The 17,623-nt window shown below is 41.7% G+C and overlaps 1 protein-coding gene across 1 annotated transcript; it reads right to left on the bottom strand.

The window, feature by feature from the left end:
- Positions 1–3,558: 3,558 nt before the first annotated feature.
- LOC112178372 lies at positions 3,559–9,799 on the bottom strand. Its single transcript, XM_024316528.2, has 3 exons — positions 9,718–9,799; positions 9,549–9,612; positions 3,559–3,979 (listed from the first exon to the last, which is right to left on the bottom strand). The coding sequence occupies exons 1-3, from the start codon at positions 9,797–9,799 to the stop codon at positions 3,559–3,561; spliced, it is 567 nt and encodes a 188-aa protein (XP_024172296.2).
- Positions 9,800–17,623: the final 7,824 nt, after the last annotated feature.

Genomic DNA, 17,623 nt, shown 5'->3' with positions numbered 1-17,623 from the left:
TTTGTGCCAGGTTTAGTGACGTCGAGTTTCGTAGTGGCGGTAGTAGCAGCGGGGTTCGGCAGTCGATTCGAAGAGGACAGCGGGGACTTGAGTTGAGTTCGAGTCGGGTAGGGTCGAGGGTTTCTTCCCAGACCGCGACGATGGGGGAGAGTCCAGGACGGCTGCCGAAGGAGTGGACGGTGCGCTGCTTTCTGGCTCCGATCAGAACGACCTGACGGAAGAAGGGAAGGAGGTGGGTGATGGGTCGTGGGCCCTGTCTGGTTGGGCTGCAGAGCGGTGGGGAGAGAAGTGAAAGCAGGGTGTGAAGAGCGGCGGAGTTTTGCTTTGTGAGTAGGAGAAGGTAGTCTTGTAGTGAAGAAAAAGAGGAACATAGTATTGTAGTGAAGAAGAGTGATGTGCTCTCTTCCATCTTCTACGACCTGCGCGTTGGTTCTTGGATCATTCGATCCAATTTTTTTTTTTGTTAGGAAAATTTTGTGAAATGTCAAATTTAGCCCTTTAAGTAGGCCCACCGAATCAGTTGGTCATTGCCAGGTCATCGTTTAACGTTCGATTTGGACGGAACAGTAAAATTTGGACACGGCTGATTGAAATTGAAAGCACAGGGGTGTTACTGATCAAATTGAAATAGCAGGGACTGACATGATGTTACCCCCAAACCTCAGGGTACTAAACTGAAATTTTTCCTTAATTAAATGTTAAATTAGGTTAAAATTATGTGTCTTCTTAAATTAGTCTAGGGGAGTCAAATCTACACTCCCCATTTCGTAAACCACACTCCCTTTTTCTTTTTATTTATATAAATTTTCCAAATTATCCCTACCATCTTCTTATATTTTCCTTTGCCACTCATTAGGCCAACTCCAACCATGGGGTTCAAAACCAGATTTGGGAGAATTATAGGACTTCTCATCTCTAATCATGGTTTTTGGGGGGGTGTTGGTCCTAAATTTATAGGACTTGGGCTCATCCCAAGTCTCAAATATGTGACTTTTCCAAGACCATAACTCGTCATTGTAGCTACGGGGCCACCAAGTGGGCTGTCTCAGCCCAACAGACAAAGAGACGCACCTGGAGCTGGGCTTGAAGGAGATGCGAGCGTCAGGGGAAGGGAGAAAGAGCACGCGTGCGTATGCGCTGGAGAGAGAGAAAGGCCTGATGAAGTCTGGTTCACGGGTCCCACTAGTGCTGCGTTTTGTCCCCTGCCGACCATTGGAACCCCCAACGGTCATCAAACTGAAGGGCTCTGATCAGTCCATTTTTGAATATGGACGGTCAGATGTTGGGTTAATTTGTTTTTTTTTTTTTTACTGAAATGGATCTATTTTTAATCCAATAGCTCAGATTTTTTAGAAAAAAGTGATCAATGGCTCTTATTAATTAAAGGGTTATTATTTCCTTTTTGTTCCAAAAAATATATATAAAAATTACTAGAAAATTGAGGGAAAAAATTATACCCGTTGGAACAGTGAATTGTAGGAAATTCTATAAATACCTACCCATTCTTTTCTATTTCCTCACACCAAATATGCTCCATCTCCTTCACAATTTTCCATTCATTAACCCATCTTCTTGTTCTTAAATATATCTTCCTTTTTTTTTTTGTCTTGGAAAAAATGGCTCCAAGAGGGAATTCTTGGAGGCACAATGAAGAAGTTATTCTTTGCCAAGCTTGGATCACCGTTGGGGTTGATGGTTGCGTCGGAAAAGATCAAAAGTCAGACTTATTGTGGAGTCGTGTGGCGGAGGAGTACAATGCTCACAAACCGGCCGGTTGCATGGATAGAACACATTTTAGTTGTCACGCTCGTTGGAAGAAAATAAGTCCGGCATGTATGAAGTGGCGCCAAGCTCTTAACAAGGTTGAACACTTTCAACGAAGAAGTGGCGAAAATATGGAGGACGAGGTAATTATATTGAAATATGTTCAATAATGATTACCTTTTTATTTCTCATGTAGTTGTTAAAAGTAAAATGTTGTTATATAGTTTATTGATCGATTTATACTAAGCCAATTTTTTTTTAATATTTTATTTACTTAATATTATATGTAGCTCATGAATGTTAAATCAACGTACTATGACTCGGAAGGTCAAGATTTTGAGTTTGAGCATTGTTGGCAATACTTGAAAAATACGGAAAAGTTTGGGAAAACGCCATCAATGGAAAACACCCACTTTAGTGTTCCTAATCATGTCAACTTGGATGACGACACCCACTACTGAGGATGAGCTTCCCTCATCAAGAAAGGCACGTCCTCAAGGACAGAAAGCTCAGAAGCTAGCTAAGAAAGAAGGCAATAAGCAGGATGCGGATGGCCTACGAGTTCAAATGCAGAAATGTTATGAACAAACAGAACGCAAGTACCAACAAAGGCAAAGACAGTATAAGGAAGGTCAACTAATTGAGCAACGCGCTGAGGATGCTCGCACGATGCAGGTGGATCCATCAATTTTCACCCCAAGAAAGAGGAGTTATTGGGAGAGGAAGCAACAACAAATAATTGATAAGGAGGCAAAAACTTCAAGCATCCCGGAACAATCTCAAGATCCTACACCCCCTGAAGGAGACAACACAAGCTTGACCACTTATGATCCACTTGGCGAGACATCTTGGATGTAATTAATATTGTTAGTTGCTTTGAATGGTTTATGTTTTAATTTATGATAATAAAAATTATTTTGTTGAGTAGATCATCTTCGTAAAAAAGCATTGAACTTTTATTTTCATAATAAAGCACACCACACAAATTAAAAAGCACACAATACAAAGTAAAAGCATACCACACAACACTACAACCAAAGTAGACCATGACCACTTATCATGACAACATGGCCACTTATTGAAAGAACAAAAAAAAAAAAAACTCCTCACTGGTGGATCTAATTAGCTTGTAACTTCATGGTCCATAGGTGATCGACTAGATCATCTTGGAGGTTTTTATTCATCACTGAACATCTAACCTCCCTATAACGACGCAAGAATTGATTTAGTTGTTGCGGATTGCGATAAACATTGGTGTCCATTACTGGTCTCTTATATATCTCTGCTTTCCTTGGTCTGGTTGGGATATCATCCGGATCAAATGGCTCTGCTGCATCTTCAACAATCATATTGTGCAAAATAATGCACGTCATCATGATGTATTGAAGGTTCTCCTTACCCCACCCACGAGCTGGTCCTCTTATGATTGCCCAACGAGCTTGGAGAATACCAAATGCTCTCTCCACGTCTTTTCTGTATGCTTCCTGCATCCTTGTGAAATGTTGTGTCTGCGGCGACCTCGGGTTTCGGATTGCGGATTGCTTGTACAAATGACCCCCACTTAGGGTATATGCCATCAACTAGGTAATAACATTGACGATAATGCCTATTACGTACCTGGTAGCTCACTTCAGGGGTTTCACCAGTGCATATGTCATTGAACAATGGTGAACATCCAATGACGTTAATATCATTCAGGGAACCTGGAAATCTGAAGAAAGCATGCCAAATCCAAGTATCGTAGGAGGCCACCGCCTCTAAGATGATTGTGGGTTTCCCCTTGTAGCCAGTATACTACCCTGCCCATCCGGTGAGACAATTTTTCCATTGCCAATGCATACAATCAAGGCTACCGACCATCCTCGGGAATCCCTGTTCTGCAGCTTTATCAAGCAGCCGTCGCAAATCTGCCGGTGTTGGTCGGCGAAGGTAAGTCTCATGGTACACATTCCAGATTGCTTTTGTGAAGTGCTCAAAAATCTCAATGGCAGTGGTCTTCGCAATATCTAGGTAATCATCGCAAAAATCAGCTATGATGCCATACGCGAGCATTCTCATGGCGCATGTTAGCTTTTGTTCAGTGGATAAGCTGAGTCTCCCACAAGCATCTCTTGTTTGAACAAAATATGGGTCATAGTTGGCCACGTCGCGCATCATCCTGTCAAAAACCCAAGGTTGCATTCTATATCGCCTATGAAATATGTTTAGTTCATACCTACACGGATCCGTGAAGTATTGAGCTTTGAGTCAAAGATCCATCAGCTCTCGATCCCTGACCTTATAGGTACGACCTTTTGAAGAACCACCCCATTGTGAATCCTCATCTTCCAGAGTTTGAATTTGCAAGGCAGCGGCAGACATCATCAAGGCTCGTCGACGGCTTCTCCTGGCCTCTTCTTGATCTTTCTGCAACCATTTCGTCAAACGATTCATTGCAGAAATGGTTTGACAAAATCAAAACGGAAAAGAAAGAAAGATATGTGTGATTTGGATATGAGAAGTGTTTGTGAATTTGTGAGAGATGAGGATGACAATGACCCCATATTTATGGACGGTTTGAGTTCATATCATTAGATAAGATATGACACATAGCGGATAAAGACTCAACCGTAATTTGGACAGCCAATTAGAGATTGACACGTGGCGCTGAAATCACATCGAAATTCGGCTGTTTGGCATATATGCCGACACAAAACATCAAAATATCTTCTAAATAGTTAGATTCTTTGTCGTATGTGCCGACACGTTTGTCGTATATGCCGACACAAAAAAAAAATTAAAACTTTTTTTTAATTCATTAAATAATAAGAATAATTTTTAAATATTATGATAAAATGTTAAATTGTTTTTTTTTACCTTATTTAATTAAATTAACATATTTTTAATATAATATTCACCAAAATTATACTCATATTATATTTTAATCAAGAATAGTGAAAATAACACCCCCATATAGCACCTCATGGTTGGAGATGAGAATTGAGTCATATATGAATAGTGCAACAAGGTGGTGCTAAAATGAGAATAACACCCCCAAATGGTGCCAATGGTTGGAGTTGCCCTTACACTTCACAGAATGGCCAAAACTCCTCTCTCTATACCCAAGTGAGAATTCTACAACTATAGATCAGTTGAGTGATCGAACCAAACAAATTAAAAATGAAATAGTATATCATCTTTGATTGAGTAGACAATGGCCATGCCACAACTAGAACCTGGCCACAAACAAATTAGTCCAATTATTTCAATAGAGTTGACCTTGTCATTGTCTCCAATGAAACTTCAGATTCTACCCCACTTGACCAACTATCTCTCGCAACTCCCAACCCACAACAACTCACTCGAACACAACCCCTTCTAGCTATCACTCTTCTGATAACTTCTACATAAACCCATACGATGTCATCCTCTACTAGATTTTCTAGGATCTTGTCGATGCCGGCGCCTCTGCTCATCCTCCGCAGCTTACACTCAAATATAACAAGGTTGAGAGATTGAATTTTCTGATATATCATTACACCCATTCTGTGGTGTATATAAAAGGGTTACAATTGTACTACAACGTACTACACAACATATACAAGGTAAGTAATTACAATAATATATTCCCTTGTAGTCTATTCCTAATAGGGAACGATGACTCACACCAACACTCCCCCTCAAGTTGGCGCATATACATCAACCATGCCCAACTTGCTTAGTGAGTCATAAAACACCTTCCTGGAAACTCCTTTGGTAAGCACATCTGCAAGTTGCTCTTCAGTTGGAACAAAAGGAAAGCTAATGATTTTGGCATCTAGCTTCTCCTTTATAAAGTGACGATCAACCTCCACATGCTTAGTACGATCATGTTGTACTGGATTCTGTGATATGTCAATAGCTGCCTTGTTGTCACAATACAACTGCATGGAATTTTTTAGTATGAAACCCAGATCACGTAACAGATTTCTCAGCCACAACAATTCACACACTCCGTGAGCCATACCCTTATACTCGGCTTCAGCACTAGAACGTGCCACAACTTTCTGTTTCTTACTCTTCCATGTAACCAAATTACCTCCCACAAATGTAAAGTAGCCTGATGTCGACCTCCTGTCTGTGATATTTCCAGCCCAATCTGCATCTGTGAAGCCACAAACCTCAAGAATGTTGTTGTGTTTAGAAAATAGTACTCCCCTACCTGGAGCTGACTTCAAGTACTTCAGAATTCGCATAACAGCATCCATGTGACTCTCACTCGGATTATGCATGAACTGACTCACCACGCTCACTGCATACGCAACGTCTGGTCTGGTATGAGCCAAATAAATTAAGCGGCCAACTAACCTCTGATAGCGAGCTCGATCAGTAGGTACCTGATCTGGATACTCAGCTAAACCATGATTCTGCTCAATAGGAGTGTCAATAGGTCTGCAATCTAATAAACCTGTCTCTGTCAGCAAGTCAAGAACATACTTCCTCTGGCACAGATAGATTCCTTCTCTCCCCCTGGCTACCTCAATTCCTAAGAAGTACTTAAGCTCACCCAAGTCCTTCATCTCAAACTCAGAAGCTAGCTGTCTCTGCAGTCTATTCATCTCAACAGTGTCATTACCAGTGATTACCATATCATCCACATAGATAATTAGAGCTGTTACCTTCCCCTGTTGATGCTTGAGAAACAAGGTATGGTCTGAGTTGCTCTGCCTGTAACCAACCTTCCGCATGAACTGTGAAAATCTTCCAAACCAAGCACGAGGTGATTGTTTAAGACCATACAGAGATTTTCTCAATTTACATACAAACTCCCCAGGAGAAGCAACTACATACCCTGGTGGGAGACTCATATATACTTCCTCGGCTAACTCTCCATGAAGAAATGCATTTTTAACATCAAACTGTCGGAGTGGCCAATTTAAACTAGCAGCAAACGAGAGCAGAACCCGAATAGTATTCATCTTGGCAACAGGAGCAAAAGTTTCATCATAGTCTATACCATAGGTCTGAGTAAATCCCTTTGCTACAAGACGTGCTTTGTATCGATTCACTGATCCATCTACATTATGCTTCACGGTAAAAACCCACCGACAACCTACAGCCTTCTTGCCTTGTGGTGGAGGGACAAGTTGCCAAGTACTGTTCTTCTGCAACGCCTCCATCTCTTCATCCATAGCCTTCCTCCACTTTGGATCCCCCAACGCATCCTGCACTTTGTTAGGTACTGATACAACAGATATTTGATTCACAAATGATTCATATGACTTAGACAACCTCCTAGTGGACATATAGTTGGCTACTGGATATGTTGATTTGGCAGTAAGAGTAGGTTCATATCTTTTGGCTGATTGACCTCTAGTGGTCCTAGGTGGTAACACATATTGTTCAACATTAGACTCATTACTACCAGTATCAATGGATGGACATACCTCAAATGAGTGATCTTCAGTACCAGGAAGCTGTGGGTCAGGGGTAGAAGAAATGGCAGGAGGGGCAGTTGTGTCTTCAACCTCATTGTGAGTGATGGGAACTGGTGCTTCTGCTGCTGGAGGCAGCGAGCTAATAGTTTCAACCGGATCCGTCAAAATACCTCCTGACTGTGTGGCTTCTCCTTCTCCCTCTGATTCCTCCCCCTCTCCATGATATAGCTCTTCAAAATATGAATTCTCCCCCTGAAGAGCTGTATTTGAAGAGGAGAAATAACTCATGTCTTCAAAGAAAGTAACATCCATAGTGACATAATACTTTCTGGTGGGTGGATGATAGCACTTGTACCCTTTCTGATGACCTCCGTAGCCAACAAACACACACTTAAGGGCCCTGGCATCCAACTTAGACCTATGATTTTTTGGGACATGGACAAAGGCAACACATCCAAAAACACGAGCGGGAAGATTGTGAAAGGATGGTAAGGAGACATGAGAGGCGAGAACCTCAAACGGAATCTTGCCCTGAAGGACACTGGACGGAAGACGATTGATAAGATGAGAAGAAGCATGTATAGCATCGCCCCAAAGATACTTAGGCATATGAGCACTAAAAAGAAGGGCACGAGCCATATCAAGTAAATGACGGTTTTTTCGTTCGGACACTCCATTTTGTTCTGGTGTTTGTGGGCACGTGGTTTGGTGAACAATCCCATGGATTTGAAAAAACTCTTGGAACACATGATTAACATATTCCCCCCATTGTCAGAACGAAGGATTTTAATGGTGCTATGATATTGTGTCTGAACAAGATTACGAAAGGTTAGAAAAGCAGGGAAGACTTCATCTTTGGTTTTAAGAAGAGCAACCCATGACAACCTTGTACAATCATCAATAAACAACACAAAATATCGCATACCCGATACAGTAGGTTCTCTAGAAGGTCCCCAAACATCAGAATGAATCAACTCAAAAGGAATAACACTTTTATTAGAAAGACTAGGAGAATAAGTAGCACGATGACTCTTGGCCAAAACACATGTTTCACAATGTAAAACAGACTCATCCACACCAATAAACAGAGTAGGCATGGTTTTCTTCATAAGACTAAAAGAGGGATGCCCTAAACGGCGATGCCACAACCAAATCTCACTTAGCTTATCAGAAGTCGAAGTCAAAGCGGCTCGGGACGGTGCTCCTGGTTTCTCTCCTGCATATGTCTGATCCAGATGAAACAACCTGCCCCTCAGATACCCCCGACCGACTATCTCCCTGGTGAGAAGATCCTGAAAAATCACATACATAGGATAAAAGGTTACAGAGCATTGAGACTCAGTGTTCAATTGTGGGACAGATATCAAGTGATGAGATAAGTCAGGCACATATAACACATTATGAAGTTCTAAAGTGGGAGTAAGACGCACTGACCCTGACCCTAACACAGGAAAAGCCTCACCATTGGCATTGGTTACATAGGACACTGATGGGGAAGACAATTCAGTAAAATATGATTTGTCATAAGTCATATGATCGGAGGCACCAGAATCAATAATCCATGTATCAGAACCAACAAAGTTAGAAATCTGTAAAGCCATACCAATTTTACCTCGACCAGCTATAGAGGCTGTAGGGGTAGCTCCACCTGCTGTATGATGATCTTGGCCAGCCACTCCATAGAAATCTGGTTCTTGGACCAAGTGAACTGCAGCTGCTTTCCCCTTAAGGCGATAACCTTGCTTTTTAGGTTTAAGGTGTGGATTCAACTTCCAACAAGTCTCCCGAACATGCCCAAGATCGTTGCAATAAGAGCATTGAGGACGAGGACGGTTGGTGAAGCCTTGCGGGAAACCTTGCTGATGAAAGGGGGCTGAACTCTGTTGCTGAAGAAAAGGTGCAGGTGACTTGGCCTGAATGGCTAGGCTAGATACTTCAACCTGTGCATGTTTGACACTTTCCTGCTGAGACTCATCCTTGCGGATGTATGTAAAAGCTGTGTTCAAACTAGGAGGGTCTGTCATTCTGAGCAATTCTCCCTTGGCACTGCTATGCTTCTCATCAAGCCCTCTTAGGAAGACATGAACCCTTTCTAGCTCCTTCTCCTTCTGGTACCACACAAGATCTTCCTGATTCTTGATCTTGCAAGGACGCTTCTGATCGATTTCAGCCCATACATTCTTCAGCTTGGTAAAGAATACTGACACTGGTTGCCCATTCTGTTGCATTCCTGCAGCTTTGCACATCAGTTCATGAACCTGGATAAAATCAGACTCATTTGTATAGAGATCTCCCAGCGTCTTCCATATTGCCTCAGCAGTTTCACATTCCTCTACCATCTGTAGCACATCATCAGTCATGGCTCTAAATAAAATAGACATTACTAACCCATCATCATCTTCCCACTTGGCATAGGCCTCTATGTCATCTTCACGAGGAACCTTGATTGTTCCTGTCACATGTCCCATTTTGTGTATCCCACGAAGATAAACGGACATAATCTTCTTCCATGTTCGAAAATTGGTACCAGTGAGTTGGGTACCTCCAAAAGAACCACCTTCTGAGCTCTTAACAGAGACCTCAACTTTCTGAACCTCATTGGCCTTAGAACCCTGACCTTCACTTTGATCACCACCCATCACAACAATTAAGCAGTAAAATCACACAATCACAGAGTATGCAGCGGAATGAAAGATTTTTCTCTTTTTTTTTTTTTTTTTTTTTTTGAACCTGTTGTTGACCGGGTGGGTGACTGGACGGACCGAGTGAAGCCGAGTTGACCGAGTTAACTGGGTTGACTCTGATCGAGTTAGACTCACGAAATAACCGAGCTGCTGCTGGTCTGACCGAGTGCGGCTAGCGACCGGGAGAGCAACGCCGGATTGAGGGGAGTCTGAGCACGATTGTGGACTAGAGCACGACCGGAGATGGTTCAGGTGGCCGGACTGGTTTGGGTTGAGTCAAGGCACGGCCGGAGAACGAACTGAAGAGATGGCTCTCTGGTGTCGGAGACGGAGGCAGACGAAGGCGGTCTGGGCAAGAGACGAGGCCGATCTGGACTAGAGAGACGACGGTCCGAGCAAGGGAGCCGACGACCTGAGGATGGAACGATCTGGGTCTGGAGGGAAGGACGGCGGTCGATCGCTGAAGACGAAGCCGAGAGAAAAGAGACGTCTGAACGACGTCGTTTGAGGAACTGACCCAAAAGGCTGGGTTAAAACCCAACTGACTTCCTCGAATTGAGAAAAGATTGAAAGAAAGAGACAAAGCCTTTTTCGGATCTTTGCTCTGATACCAACTCAAATATAACAAGGTTGAGAGATTGAATTTTCTGATATATCATTACACCCATTCTGTGGTGTATATAAAAGGGTTACAATTGTACTACAACGTACTACACAACATATACAAGGTAAGTAATTACAATAATATATTCCCTTGTAGTCTATTCCTAATAGGGAACGATGACTCACACCAACACTTACCATCGCGCCAACCCACGACGCCACATCTTGTTCCTTATTCAAAACCTTCATGAGTGGAAGAGGTCCGGCGGATTAGTGGACAGCCATCAAGGCACTCCTCATGCATGTGAGAATTGAGAACTAAAGAAAAGGAAAGAAACAAGAAAATGAAAAACTAACGAGGGGTATTTTTGGAATAAACAAAAAGAGTGTGTTTTACAAAAAGGTGAGTTCAAATTTCACTCCCCTTAGTCTATTGATTTGTAGAGTTTATGTTAAATTAGTCCATTATCCCTAATTTGGTTCTCAGGGAGAAGTCGAGATCGGTGAGAAATCTGATGCAGAAGGTGTCCTATTGGTCGGCAGTAGGAGCATGGAGTGATAAGATCGAAGGTGAGCTTCTTACAGAAGGTAGAGGTGGGGAGACAAATATCAATTTCAACGGCAGAGAATGCCATCACTTCACGTCACTTTTGAAACTTCCACTGACCCAAGCCATCGAGCTCTTTCATCGTCAGCCTGAATCTGAAGCTAATGTGAGTTGTTGCTCAAACCTGGCATACATCCTTCAATTCCAGCCTCTCATTTTCAAGGTTGCTTGAGGGAGGGAGGGAGGGAGGGGGGGGGGGGGGAGAGAGAGAGAGAGAGAGAGAGAGAGAGAGAAGAGAGATATAATTGCTTTAGGGTTTTCTAGTAGATGATGCCAAATTTGGTAACTTTTTGTTCTTTTAATGTCTTTGTTGCAATTGCTAGACTGATTTGAATTTTTTTTTTTTGAGAGAGGAGTCAATTTTGGGGTTTTCTAGTAGATGATGCCAAATTTGGTAACTTTTTGTTCTTTTAATGTCTTTGTTGCAATTGCTGTACTGATTTGAATTTTTTTTATATTGTTTATGAGCAAATTTAACATGATGTCTACTTATGTGATCTTATCTATCGATCACAACCCCAAATAATTAATGTGAACTACATTTTATTAGACCCTCACATCAATATTAATATGAGGGGAACATAGACACAAAAAGTCATTGCAAAAAAAATTAGATTTTTGTTAAAGGAAAAACACATTATGTGTCTTCATCAAAGTAACTAACGAAGAGGGAATTAGCGATTACAGCTCAATCATCCTTTATTGTCATTATTGTAATTGCTATTACCATTGTAGTTCTCACCCTATATAAAGGGACTATCTAATGAAATGAGTAGACCAATTCTATTTTTGCTTTTACACGTTATCAGCATGAGTCTATAGCCCTAGCTTCGACAAAAAAAATAACCCAAACCCTAGTAGAAAAAAAGAAAAATTTCTTCTAGCTTGCTGCCGCCAGCCCACACGGGCCTCTCCTAGCCCCTCCCCCTGCGCGCATACCCTGCCTCCCTCCCACCTGCCTAACCTTGGCAATCGCTCACCTGCAACGGCGCTGCTGCCCTGTGCCTACTATGCAGATCCCACCTGTCGCTGCTGCACCTCGCCTAGCGCAGCCTACCAGTCACTGCTGCATCCCAATGTTTCCAACCCGCCTAACGCCTCTCAAACCTGTCAGAAAAAAAAACCAGAAGGACGAAGAAGACGCAAAGAAGGAAAAGGAAGAAAAGAAAAAAAAAAAAAGAAAGAAAGAAAGAAAAGGAGAAGGCCCAGTTTTCCTCAGGCCCAAAAACATCGCTACGCACGCTTGCATCAACATGCACATGCACTGGGATCGTTTTATTTTCTCGAAACCAAATGGTTGATCCAACTTGACCTGAATTTGACATTTTGGACTCAGAATGACTTGAGTATCATCGTTGGGTTTCTGATGTGGAAACCACCTTTGTGGCGAAAGACTACACTGCCACCATCATAACTCCCACCGACCCCAAAGACAATGGACCATCTAATAAGGTGCAAGCAAATGCCTTAATGTTTCTAAGGCGACATATTCCCAGCCTACGTTGGGAGTACCTTCAGTTGAAGACATCCAAAGAACTGTGGGATATCCTTAAGGGACGTTTTGGAAACATTCATGACACTTTGCTTCCAGAATTGACCGTTCAGTGGAATGAAATCTGCTTGCTTGACTACAAAAGGGTCAATGACTTCAACAATGACATGTTGCGCCTAAAGGCACGTCTCAATTTCTATGGAAGGGAACTCACAGAAGATGATATGATCTGGAAGACTCTTTCCACTTTTCCTACTTCAGCACTTATACTAGCGAACCAGAAGAGGCTGGAGTATGACAACAGAAGAATCACAACCTTCAATAAGCTGATCAACCTACTGCGAGTGGCTGAGAGGCATAATGAGGTTCTTTTGAACAAAAATGCCAGGCCCGTTGGGACAAAGAAAATTCCTAAGGCTAATTACGGCAAAGTGAAAGGTGGAAAGAACCCTAAAGCAAATGGGGTTGGACGTGCTGATCCCTACCCACATGGCAAAAATGCATCACGTGGAAAGGGACATGAGGGTCGTGGTATGGGCTGTGGAGGCCCTCCAACATGTGGCGCAGAGACGGTGGTGCTAACCCTAGTGGTCATGGAAACAAGGTGCAAAAGGCACCTAAGAACCCTTCAGTCAAAAAGGAAAGAGTTGGCAATGAACCATGCTATAGGTGTGGAGTTATTGGGCATTGGTACAAGAACAAGAGGCTCACTATATGGAAGAAGAAGAAGACCATGACCCAGACGTCAACCTTACAATTGCAGACTTCAATGGCAATAAGGAACTTGCTCAGTCAATGGATGCTCTAGATTTTGACTGATCTGCTTTATTTTAGTTTCCAAAGACAGTTATGAATTAGACTATTACTTGGACTTAAAGTTTATTTAAATACTGGTTTGATGAATTAGATTTCTAAACAAGATCTTGATTTGATTATCGTTGACTTATTAATAAATTTCAGATTTTCTTCTGAAGCATTGAATTTATTCGATTTTATTTACTAAACATATATACATGGTTCGAAATAGCACTATAAAGATGTAAAACAATACATCTATAAAAAAAAATTATTAGAATGAAAAGATTATCATTATACCTAAATAGAAATACTCTAAAGAATATGAGATATATTTTCGAATTATTTAATAATACCTCCCATTTACTTGTAGGAATGAATCGAGAAGAACTTGAGTGCTTAGTTGATAGTGGGACTACCCACAACATATTGAGGAATAGGCAATTATTCATTGAATTAATAGCCAATAATTCCTCTGTGACTATAATGATTGGATCATCACAAGTAATAAAAGGGCGAGGAATTGCCAAATTTTGCTGCCTAACGGGACAATGTTTAAAGTCACAGATGCTCTATATGCATCAAGAGCTAATCGAACCTTGTTAAGTTTCAAAGATATTCGTGCCAACGGTTATCATCTAGAAACCCACTATGAGAATGGAACTGAATACCTTTACATTACCTCTAATGAATATGGAAGGAAACACATTTTAGAGAAACTAATGAGTCAATCTAGTGGACTATACCTCACTACTATTCGGATCATTGAATCCTATGCTGTCACCAACAATGAAATGTGGGACACTAACTGATATAAGCTTTGGCATGACCACTTAGGGCACCCTGGTTGTGACATGATGATCAGTATTTTAAAGAACTCATACGGACAACCCTTCTTTCGAGTGAAAAATAAAATAGGAAAAAAATTCTCCACACTGCAAGGTGTCGGTCCTAGTACTGCTCAAATACAGCCATTGCCTTCCGAAGTACCAGAAGCACTACATCCCTCCCATTATGCCTCATTGACTATTTTAAAGGCACATCACTCGTTTTGCAAAGCCTGCTCTTTAGCAAAAACAAGATCGAGACCTTCCTATGCTAAAGATACAAAACAAAATATTTCATTCTTACAAAGGATACAAGGAGATATATGTGAACCTATCCATCTAGAATGCGGACCGGTCAAGTACTTTATGGTTATGGTGGATGCTTCGATAAGCTGGTCACATGTGGCATTATTGTCCACAAGAAATGTTACATGTGCAAAACTCCTAGCACAGATTATACGTTTAAGGGCTCACCACCCTGATTACCTTATTAAGTCTATAAGGCTTGATAACGCTAGAGAGTTTATATCAAAAGCATTTGATGATTATTGCATATAACGCTAGAGAGTTTACATCAAAAGCATTTGATGATTATTGCATGTCTATTGGGATCGATGTTGAGCATTCTGTACCCCATGTACATACACAAAATGGTCTCGCAGAAGCCACCATCAAAAGGCTACAGATGGTGGCTAAGGCACTGGTTATGTGCACCAACCTACCTATATCTGCCTGGGGTTATGCAATATTGCACGAAGCCTTACTTATTTGTTTCAAACCCATTGCTAGCCAACCATTTTCTGTATACCAGTTGGTAACTAGATATGAGCCTGAAATTTCACACTTACGCATATTTGGTTGCGCAGTATATGTGCCTATTGGGCCCCCACAACGCACAAAAATGGGTCTGCAGAGACGATCAGGTATTTATGTTGGATACGACTCCCCAACCATTATTCGCTATTTAGAACCCTTGACAGGCGGTCTCTTTACTGCTAGATTTGCGGATTGTCACTTTGATGAGACAGTCTTCCTATCGTTAGGGAGAGATAGGAAATATGATTTTCCAAGGGAATGAAAGGAATTGCCATGGTTTGTCCTCACTCTATCTTATTTTGATCCCTGCACTTCACAATGTGAAAGTGAAGTGAAAAAAATAATCGATCTTCATAACGTAGCAGATTCGATGCCTGATGCATTTACTGATATCGCAAAAGTGACGAGATCACATGAGAAGTCCCCAAAAAGGGGCATGGCGTAGCAGATAGAGTGCTGCAACCACACTTAGTGGAGGTGTGGTTGAGGCCATGGCTCCCCAAAGGAAGAGGGGGAGGCCACTTTGTAACGTCCTGGACCTAAATTTTACCGTTTATTAGTCATATGGACGGGAAACGACAATTTCTTTTACTTTTTACTTGTTCAGCTACTTTTAGTGGCCCTAAAAGTTGACTTTTCGTTCGGATCAAAATTTGAGGAAACTTCCTTCACGAAAATTGTAGAGGACGTTAAACCGAGCGCGTGCATATGTGGTGTGTAAAAATTGGAGTTCGTATGTGAAAGTTATAAGCGAAAGATTAAAGTTACTGTTCATGGTAAGAAAATTATATATATAAGGAAAATTACTGTGGTAGGTTTCCAAAACCGGAAACCCACCTTTCTCTCTCCTCTCCCCCGATTTTCCCCTCTTTCTTCTTCGGGAAATCCTTCTTCCCTTCGATTGGCCGCCGTCCGGCCATCACCCGGCAGAAAGCCGGCCACCACAGGGTCGCCTCCTCCCCCTGGTCACGCTGGTGCCCTTAGTTTTCGACGATTTTGCCGGAAAAGCTCGGATCGAAGCAAGGTTTGCTCCGGTTGCAGTTTTGGGGTTTCGCCGATTTCCGGCCATTCCGGCCACCAGGTTAGCATCGAAGGTTCGGTTTTTGATGGTGATCATTTCCCCTAAGGTAGTTCAATCCAATTTGCAGTGTAGATATCGAATTGACAATTTTCCATTTTTAGGGTTCTTGAAGTTTCGAGCTTTTCTTCACCGGCTTGATTCGACCACTTCGAGGTAAAATTGGATGATGTTGTAGTTGGGAAGTTGGTTGGGCTTGTTGTGTAGATGCTAGTGCCGGAGTTTGGTGGTCATCGGAGGAAGTGGCTGCCGGCGCGCGGTCCCCACGCGCCGCCACTGTAGGTAGCGCGTAGAACTACGTTTTAATTACCGTTTTAGTTCCATAAATTCTTTAATGATATTAGAAGTTTATACATGAAGTTTGATGGAAATTGGAGGAAGTTACGATTGAGCATGAATTGTTGATTATTGATTTACGTGAATTCGATCGCCGAAGTCCCTTCGAATTCACTCTAGAATATGTATACTGACGAATGATTATTAATGGTGAATGTTCGGATGAATTCGATGTGAATTAAGGAGGTGGATGTTGACGGGGGACGCTTTAAATTTCAATTTATAATATACGTAAAATTAATTTCCGTCCTGTAATTATTGATTTACAAACGTTATATCGTACAGGACGTGAGGAGGATTCCCTCGAGGAGGGTTCGGATCGACGGCAGGATTAGCCGTACACTATGAGTGGACCTTTGATTTTAATTGATGCATGCAAATTAAATTCCGCAAGTTTTAAGTTATTGATTTATCAACTTATTTATCGAGCATTTTATTTTGGTTTGGATTATTGAATGTTTTATTGGTTTGAACTTTTGAATTAAGATTCGTTATGCTCGATTTGAGGATTTTGTTTTATGCGGATTCGGAAAATTTATACTATTGATTTGATATTTATATTCAGCTCTTGGAGCTTTTTAAGAGATTTACGAAATAAGAATTCGAGGAAGCAAAACTTTATACTTCTTTATACCCTACTTATTTTAGAACTTGAGATGATCTTGGCGTGCGGGGTCACGTCTTTATACACTTGGATTCTTATTTCGTGAGATATGTGGGGAAACTATACAGATTTATTGGCTTTCTACGATCTTCTTCCTCACCATACGCGGGTCATGTGAATAAGTCTCCTCCTCACTTCCTTTGTGTTTGTGAGTGGCAGTGAGGTAGCTTTCTCCTCCTCACGTGGGTGGTAGTAGAGGTGATATTCTCCTCCTCACACAATCTATGTGTGAATGGAAGTTGAGGTTATTAGTTCTCCTCCTCGCACAATCTATGTGTGAGTGGCAGTCGAGGGTAGGTTGAGCCTGAGGGGCTCCATTCCCGTATGGTGAACCCATTTTTTCCCTATGTTCTTTTGTTGTTGTTCTTGACTAGCGGGGCTAGTCGGTCTTTTCTTAATTATTGCATGCATCGGGAGTTTTAAAGAAATAAATGTGGGAAAGTATAAAATCTTTTTTGTTTAAGTTATTTATTTTGTCCACTCACGCTAACGTTTTTATGTACTTTCCCGTGGGCCCTTCGGTTTCAAATGCCCAGTTCGCAGTGTAGCTGTTCGGCTTTA

This window comes from Rosa chinensis, chromosome 7, assembly GCF_002994745.2.
Source record: "Rosa chinensis cultivar Old Blush chromosome 7, RchiOBHm-V2, whole genome shotgun sequence".
Lineage (NCBI taxonomy): Eukaryota > Viridiplantae > Streptophyta > Magnoliopsida > Rosales > Rosaceae > Rosa > Rosa chinensis.
Note: the sequence above shows the minus strand (reverse complement) of the source record. Positions and strands in the feature narration are given on the sequence as shown.